The sequence below is a fragment of the Lactuca serriola genome, chromosome 8 (genome assembly GCF_051521515.1).
Source record: "Lactuca serriola cultivar US96UC23 chromosome 8, Lser_US96UC23_V15, whole genome shotgun sequence".
Lineage (NCBI taxonomy): Eukaryota > Viridiplantae > Streptophyta > Magnoliopsida > Asterales > Asteraceae > Lactuca > Lactuca serriola.
Window position 1 is genome coordinate 194,043,299 of NC_136415.1, and position 9,471 is coordinate 194,052,769.

Below are 9,471 nucleotides of genomic sequence, written 5' to 3' on the forward strand. Positions count from 1 at the left end.
CTTTTCCAAATCATGTTGCAACTTGTTCAAGATAATAAGCATATGAGATTATGAGGTTATATGAAAAACTTCACCACCTTAACATCCCACAAAAAAAACATCCCACCGAACCCACTAGAATCAGAAACTCTTTCAAACCAAAAATCAAATTCATAAATACACGGTTAGGTTTTATTTTAATTTATTTTATTATTTAAATAAATATATAATACAATTTAATAAAAAGAATAAACAACTCAGAACAAAATAGTCTTTTTATGTCTAGGAAGGACCAGGGGCGCAACAAAAACAAATAGTGGGGACGATCCGAATTAAAAAAATAAGCTAGGGATCAACACGCAAATTAACCCAAACCATTCGTGTAATTTACTCATTTCTTTATCATATCATCTACTTTCATTTCATCCTATTACAAAACTATATTTCCAAAAATTTACCCAATTATACTAATGTCATCCAAATACAAAGCATATTCACTCCTATAATTGGGTGGATTTCTTGATGTGTATAATGTCTAACAAGATTTTTTTTTTCCTTTTTTTGAAAATACAATGCTATAATTAAGTAGATTTCCAAGGTAGAATACCTTAGTAAGTAAGAAAATTTAAAAGCAAAATCAATCCTAATGTTACTACCAATAATCCCCACAAGAGCAAACTCCTCCTTGAAAGTGATGATAACGAATCGGATCTCTAATAACTATATTCCTATTCTCCATTTTCGCCAAAAGTTTAGCAAAAAGATGACAATCTCCACAAATCCTAATATTTTTCCTAATCCTAATAGTCTTCCCCTTAACCAAAACCATTAAACCATAAACAATCGCCAACTTTTCACTATGACACAACAACGGATCTTCCATTTGTTCCCCTTCAACATCTTGCAACACAAAACTCGTATCATGAACATATCCCACTTCCCTCAACCTCTTAACATAACAATTCACCTCTCTCATAATCTTTTCTATCTCCGGATGCGAATCATCCCTCACTATAAACGCATGAATCTCTTTATTCACTTCAATCCAACTACACCCGGGTTCCTTTTTGACGTTTTTACCCCTCATTGTTTTCCTCACCTTTTCCACATCTTCCCACCTTTGAGTATTCGCGTATATGTTTGATAGCAAACTATACGTACCCGAATCCTCAGGGTCAAGTTCTAGGACTCGGTTAGCCGCATACGCGGCTAACCCTGTGTCCCGGTGCATCCCACATGCACTGAGCAGAGTCCGCCACGTCACCACATCGGGTCCCAGCTCCATGGTGTGGATCAATTTTACAGCCTCATTGAGTTGACCGGCTCTTCCAAGTAGGTCAACCATGCAACCATAATGCTCTCTTCCCGGTTTAATCCCATAAATACTTTCCATTTTTTCAAAGTAAAATCGACCCTTTTCCACTAATCCCGCATGGCTACAAGCAAATAGGATTCCAACCATTGTGATGTAGTTAGGTTTGCTTCCGGAAGCTTCCATGGTTTGAAACATTTTCAAAGCTTCATGGTTGAAACCGTTTTGTGCTAGACCATTTATCATTGTGCTCCATGAGATTACGTCTTTTTCCACCATTTTTGTAAACTCAAATCTTGCATCTTCCATGCTTCCACACTTGCAATACATGTCAAGAAGCGCGTTTCCAAGAATCAAGTCTTGGTTGTTGTACTTGAGGACATGAACATGGACTTGTCTTCCAAGTTCTAATAAAGCCATCCCTGTGACAGCACTTAAGACACTGGTTAATGTTGCTTGATCTGACATGAATCCGGATTTCTTCATTCGTTTGAAGAGATTCAAAGCTTCATCTCCATTGTTGTTTTGAGCGAATGCACCGATTATTGTGTTCCAGACGATTAAATCACTTGTTTCCATTTCGTTGAAAGTGGTTAATGCGTTTTGGAGTTCACCCCATTTGGAATATTTATCAATGAGTGCACTTCTGACAAATACGTCAGATTCCAAACCAGCTTTAGTTATGCTGCAATGGATTTGCTTGAGGATGGGTAAGCCATTGCAGGATCGCAAAACAGAAGAATAAGTAAACATGTTGGGGCAAATTCCGTTTCTGATCATAAGAATCAAGAATTCCATGGCTTTGTCGTTCATTTTTGCATTAGAGAAAGCAGCTATCATGGTGGTCCAAGAGACTACGTTTCTCTCAGGCATTTCATCGAACAGTTCCTGTGCTTCGTTTAATAAGTTAAATTTGGCGTACATATTCATGAGAGTATTAATCAAGAAAGTTTTGGGGTTGTACCCATTAGAGAAAACGTGTTTATGGACTAGTTTGGCTTCTTGGATGGCGCCACGAGCGAGACAACACTTAATGAGTTCAGAATATGTGACGGAATCGGCCCAAATTTGGTGCTTTTGCATGAAAGACAAAGCTTTCATGGCAGCCGGGAGGTCTTTGCGATAACAGGAGGCAGTGAATTCATCAAGTAGTGTATTCGGTGAGTGTGATTGAAGGGGAGTTGGGTGGCATTGATGATGAAATTGTAGCAACGATTGTAATGCAAAAGCAACAGTAGCAGATATGGATTTGGGGTTGCAGATGGAGATTGATTTCATTTGTGTGTAAGTGTAAACTGAATCAAAATTGAGACGAACAGAATCACAATCACTGATGATTGCCGAACATCTGAAGAAGCACGTAGTGTTTTAACGAGTTTTGTACGTCCTTCCCTCCCAGCGCCAGCTCCTATCTTTTCGGTCACTCTCAAGTCTCAACCAATACACATAAAAATCCTATCTTTTTCAACCTATTATTTTTCTTTATTTAATTTAATTAAAAAATATAAAATAAAATAAAACATAATATTTATTTGTTTTCTTTAAAAATAGAGTTTTGTTAATTTAAAACTAAAAAAAATTGCTAAAATAATTTGTTCTATTAAAAGAAAAAGAAAACAATAAATGTTGTACATAATTTGTTTTTTTTAATAAAAAATACAAACATAGAAAATTACATCTTGCATTGAATGAAAAAGAATAATGGCAGGAAGCAAATTATGTTATTGGCTATTCATCTCAATATGCATGTATAAGAGGGGAAGGAGTCGTAGCGAGCTGGAGGAGGAGATGGATAAGCGGGAGGAGAGCAATATAGAAAGAGAAGGGTGTTTCGGTTTGAGGAAGACGCTGGAGGTTGAAACCAAAGAAGAAATTTGGGGGGTTGGGAGGCATCCGACTTGGGCGAGTTTGACTCCCTTCACCTTGAGTCCAGTGGCTTGAGCGGAAGGAGAGAAACGATTCCATCCTCCCAACAGTGGGTTGGCGAACCCGCCAAATACAATAAATATTCCATCCCACTAGAACCCACATGTGAAGGAACACATGAGCCGGCGGTACCGCCACTAAATTCATAAACTGTCGGCGAACCCAACAACGATTCCGTCTGCCTAGGGGAGGACGGAATCGTTTCTCTCCTCCTGCTCAAGCCGCTGGACCCAAGGTGAAGGGAGTCAAACTCGCCCAAGCCGGATGCCTCCCAACTCGTATTCCCCAAATTTCTTCTTTGGTTTCAACCTCCAGCGGGTTCATCAAACCGAAACACCCTTCTCTTTTCTATATTGCTCTCCTCCCGCTTATCCCTCTCCTCATCCAGACCGCTACGACTCTATATTGCTCTTCCCCCCTAAGGCATACTACTTTTTAAAAAGACAAAACTTCAAAAATGGTCCCTGTGGTTTCTGAAAATCTGAAGTTTAGTGTAACATCCCAAAAATACGGGCCAAAAATTTCGTTTTTAAAACATGTACTTAGCAAAACATTTAGGAATAATTCATTCAACAATCATTTCATTTCACAAAAGATGTTGCATGTCAGAAAACATTGTCATAATCATAAAAATGTCAGAGTACAATTTCCCAGGAAGATATCATAATACGGAATACAAGCAGGTGTAACAGCCCGGATTCCCAGGTATTATCTATTATTATATTTTTGGTATTTTGTGAGGAGACTCGGCGAGTTGGAGCTCAAACTCGCCGAGTAGGATCGCAATTTGGACGCGGGTTCGCGGTTGGACTCGGCGAGTCCACGCTGTTTAATGAAACCCTAATTTCCAGGGTATGCACTACAAGAAAAAGACCCTTTTACGACGCGCAAACCACGACACTCCTTGATTTATGTTACGCAAAAGCGTGTGACATTAAAAGAGTGTCATCTCATAAAAAAATTAAAGGATTTAGGTCGCGCATTATTGCGTGCCCTTAAATTAATGTCTAACTAAAAAACACGGAGGGCACCTATACTAAAATGTGTGTCGTCTAAGGATGTCGCTTTATAAATTTTAATGGAACGCGCGTTTTCCAACCTTTGATAGCTAAGCAGGAACGAAATCCTCAAAAATTAGAAAACTCTGCCTTTTTCTCATCTTCCTTCGTTTCTACTTTTCTCTTTTCCATGGTTTAGCTTAATGAAGCTCTGTGAATTCCATGAGTTATCGTTATGAAGTATGGAATGCAAAGCTTGATTCTCGTTTGTTTCTAATTTCCCATAGATAAATCAAAACAACACACAAACGAAGAACCCTAACGTGCGTCTTCCTTCTTTGTAGTTAGCGGGAGGTCTTTTATTTTCTTCTAAAATCCCGATTCTCTCATTTTTTCTATTGAGATTGAGGTTTTTTTGCTCCCAAAAATAGACCTTACAAAATCATTACGATTGAGGGCTCTATGATGAAGAACTAGTGATTCTAAGCCCAGCAAGGTTTCCTCCTCTCCTTGAATTCATGTTTTCAAAACCTAAAAGGAAATTTAGGTTTCTATCTCCTATTTTAGAGTTATCTTTTTAAATCGTCTTGTTCCTTCACCCAGCTTGGCTATGGATTCCCGGTATGGCATCACAACCCTGCGACTTGGTTACTCTCGAGCCTACAAGGGTCGTTGAAACCCTCAAGAATCTTACCACAAGGTTTCGTGACTACAGAGTGGTTGAGGTCGTGAACTTGTTATCCACTGCCAATGATGGAACCATGATGCATTTATATACGTAGGTGAGTAATCAAATCTTAGTATAGTCATCAGTAAATCTTTTACGTTGTTTGTAAATCTTTTAAATCTTCTAAACACAATTGATGTTTTATTTCTCTACGCTCCTACAACCCAGGCTACCACTTGTTATTTTTGGTTGCTTTGTTACTACATAAGACAACAACCTGGTAATATTTGAATAATTAATCACTGCCTGTTTAGGGATACTTTTTGGTGAACACCAAGTGTTTGATAAAATGCCCCAATGAGTGACTCTTGTGTTTTCTTGGACATAACAATGTTGTTGAGCCTCTTGAATCAACCCCTTTATTTGAGAAGTATTTCACATCTTGAGCAGGTAGAATTTGCACATTCGTTTCTTTTGGTAAAATCTTAAATGTATTTTTTTCTTCTTCCCTAATTGTTGTTTGATTTGCTGTGTTTCAGTTGTTGAACTTGTTAGATGTGATCATTGACTATGCAGAAAGCAAGCAAGTTCCTGCTCCTGAAGAACCACATGTTCAGATATCCACTACAGAGAAAAGGGAGAGACTATTTTTGTCTGGATAAGCAAACAAGCTCCTGCTCCTGAAGAACCACATATGAGACATGAATTAGCCTCTGAAGAATCACCTGTTTAGATGTGATCATTGACAATGCGGAAAGCAAGCAACCAAATAAAAGGAGTTATAACCTCGGAAATGAGTTATAACCTTGCAGTGGATGTTTGAAAAAGACAAGGTAAAAACTAATATGATACACAAATTACGTGTTGCATTAACAAGTCCTTTAACTTCACCTTTTGCTTTGGAGTTCTATCACCACTACAAACAAGTGAAGTATATTTCTATCTCTTGAAATTTTCCCTAATTTATAAAACAAAAATAAGGTTGTAAATCTTATCGACGAACTATAGCAATTACATAACGAAGCTCTTCAGCTTTGCCAAATGAGCCAATGATTCCACTCCCTTGACGTGTTAGTCCTTCAGAAAGGCTGAGCTGGCTCGTCATTTTTCTTATGGTCATATGTTGATCTTTTTTCTTTACCAGATAGGATACTGAAGGCTTCATAAATATATTTAAATATATTTAAGCATGCCATTATATCTCTTTTAGTCAAGTTGACCAGGATGACCAATATCTTATAATTTACTTCATTCTTCAAGTGAATATTATTTGTTTGGCTTACAATCCATGAGGTTAAGCACTATGCACAACAACAAGTAAACTAGGACTTGATTCTAGTTGTTCTCTAGATGTGAGTTTTGTCTCCCATCTTTTAAGTGAAATATTTCTCTAAATAATTTTCATATTTCTTTTGCCTCCCTTGACCCTTTCCTGTTTCATTAGTCTAAGTTTATGGTGACATTTCTCTTTATAATTAGCTACTTTTTATAATGGTTATGTGTTGACGATTGATATGTAGATGTATTCATGGTTTTTGAAATGTAATCTGCTTACTCCCTCTTCTTGGAGTCAGGGAGTTTTTTGCTACAGTTAAATATTTCTTTATTCCCATTTGGCAATTGGCAAAATGGTCATTTTCACAAGTTTAACATATGGGCTTTGCGACCCATATACCAAACCCATTATATTTATGACACCATATGTATGTATATATTTTGGTACTCATTTCATGGTTTCATAACGTTTTTAGTCCATAAATTGTCAACTTTAGCAACAAATTCTCTTTCAAAAAAAAATAGCAACAAATATGTTAAATTTCTGAACATGACCATTTTGCCCCCGTATTCTTCATCTCTTTCATTTCCATGTTCAACAAGTAAGCCTAACGAAATTAAGATCTCTCCTTAAAAAAATTGCATCTGATATCTGATATGTATAAAAGATATAGTTGTTCACAATAAGTAATTTTTTACTTCAGATCATTAGAAAGACGCTGATGTATTTCATGTGAATAGCTTTCAAAGTAATTTGTCTACACTGTTAAAAGCAACTCAATTATACTTTTCTTTCTGATTGCTTACCTCTACATATGTCTAATGCAATTTCTTTCTGATTACTTTTCTTTTGGATGCAATGACAAAAAAATCTGAAATTACAATCCATTATCGCATCAACAATTAACGGCTTAAAAATCTATGTAGCATCATCAATCCTTGATCTGTTTTTTCTTAATATTTTGCTTTAAAAAAATGATAGGTATATAAAGCCACTGCCAGCTGAATCAGAGACGAAATTTGAATTTGAGAACATGATAATAGGACAGGCTATACCCTCCAATTTTATCCCTCACATTGAGAAATGTTTCATGGAAGCTGCCAATTCGTAAGTGTTATTATTATTATTAATCATACTTCTGTTTGTTTTATTACCTTTATATCTTTTTATAAAAAAAAACTCAACTTCTTTTAATTGTATATGTGCAGGGGTTTTTTGATTGGATTCCCAGTTGAAAATATTTGTGTGGTTATGACAGATGGTGCTTCTCATGCTGTGGTTATGACATAGCAAAGTTCAGTGAAGGGGGGTATTTTGGAGAATGGACACTTCTTGGTGAATACGTTGATTCTTTACATATTGTTGCTTTAGGTGATGTAGTTTGTGTAGTTTTAACAAAGGAAAAGTTTGAATTGGTTATTGGCCCTGTGTTATAGACCTTACAAGATGGGTACAGGTAAGAAATCCCATAATAACCACAAAAAGGTACTGCCAAGTTTCTAATTCTTTATTAACAGGAAATGCTATAAATAGAATTTGAGTATTAAGTTCAAAAGATGGCTGAATGTTTCAATAATATGTCTTGAAGCATTAAGTTCAAAATATGGCTGAATATTTCTGTAATGCTATGATAGGCTCAAGTATCTGTGTTGCCTTTTAACATTTGTAGAGCCCTTTTCTCTATTTTCTACTTACTCTCTTTTGAATTTTCATTCGATTTTGAACAGGTGAATGCACATAATCTTGTACAGGAGAATGGTGTATATGATTTCCTTCCTCTTGGAAACTTAGAGAAAGTTGTAAAAGAAATTGATGATCAGCCACTTCCACTTGTTGATGGTATTGAAGATCAACTTGTGGAGTTTTCGATAGCCATGAGAAGTATGATTGCTTTCATTCGGGTGAAATAAAAGTAGGATGCTTTTGTTAATAATAAGGTTTGTGTCTGATCCTTGTGGTTTATGTCACTCATAAGCAGTTGGCAAGGTTTTAAGAGAAGCAGTAGAAGCTAAAGCTGCTGCTCAACCTGAGGCTATAGAATGGAAACACAAATATGAATTGGAAAGAGAAAAGAATCTGCAGTTGGAACAAAAATAAGAACAAAAGCTGACAAATGTTTCAATTTTGATCTAAAAATGGGAAAATCAGAAAGCTCAGGGACCATTTTTTTATAATTTACCCTAAAACATATTATTATTTGCATTTTATTGAATCTTGAAATTTGATCTGTATGTCATGACATCTTATATCATTGTGCAAAAGCTTTACTAGTATCTTATTTGGAAATCTTATAAGATCATAAGAATATTATTATGTGCATCTTATTGAATTTTACATTTGCTCTGTATATCATAACATCTTACCATTATGGCAAAGCTTTACTAGCATCTTATTTTGAACATCTGTAGTTTTTTGACTTACTATTTTCTTAGTAATTGAAGTATATATTCAGAAAACCATTTTTTCTTTCATTTTAGGTCCAACATTTGCTAAGAATCTTGGAAACTTTGAGCAAAAAGTAGGAGGCTCGGGATCCTTGAAACACTATCCAATTGAGCTTGAAAATGGTGAAAAATCTCAGAGGTGTTGTGGAGAAAATGGGATTTGCTCTCATGTAAGTTTTTGATCAATGTTCAAGTATTGATATTTGTCCAATTTATAAAGTCATACTTAATCTTCTTCTGATGCTTACTATAAGGGCATTTTAGTCATTTCATCAGTTTTATGTCTCATTAGTTACCTACCTAACTTAGTCACTTAACTTATCTAACGATGCCATAATCAGTATGATGCATTTGTTGAGATAAATGAGGTCTGTATGGTGAAGTAAGTAGTAAATGAAAAAAGTTGTTCCTTTTTTGCTCTGAATGAACTGTAAATGACCATTTTACCCCTTTAACATAGATGCATAAATTTCATGCTTACATATTGGGATTTGTTGGTTTATGTGAATCTAATGGTTGCATTATTCAAATTTGTAGGTCTTGTTGATGTGCATAGTGACAAGCAAAGTAGCTCGAGATATTGTGAAGGTGGGCAACAAGTTTTTTTTAGCTCAACTGTTATTTGTTGAAGACTTTCATCTCTTTAACATTTGATGTATTACATTTGTCTAATATTAGAATGAGTATTTGTATGACATTAACTTTTGTGCAATGGATTGTATTTTTTGTATATGATATTTTATTTTCTATTATGAGACATGAAATGCAAATTTAATTTGAAAATTAGTAAATCTATAAATATATATATATATATATATATATATATATATATATATATATATATATATATATATATATATATATATATA

At 35.3% G+C, this 9,471-nt stretch overlaps 1 protein-coding gene across 1 annotated transcript; it reads right to left on the bottom strand.

Annotated features, from left to right (window-relative positions):
• Positions 1–343: 343 nt before the first annotated feature.
• REME1 (Pentatricopeptide repeat (PPR) superfamily protein) lies at positions 344–2,720 on the bottom strand. The gene has a single exon (XM_079017371.1). It carries the CDS (start codon positions 2,567–2,569, stop codon positions 632–634), a length of 1,938 nt encoding a protein of 645 aa, XP_078873497.1. The 5' UTR covers positions 2,570–2,720; the 3' UTR covers positions 344–631.
• Between the last annotated feature and the right edge of the window lie 6,751 nt (positions 2,721–9,471).

What these genes read in the sequence shown, in the direction of transcription:
- REME1 (XM_079017371.1), bottom strand. Translation starts at nt 2,569, where the DNA reads ATGAAATCAATCTCCATCTGCAACCCCAAATCCATATCTGCTACTGTT.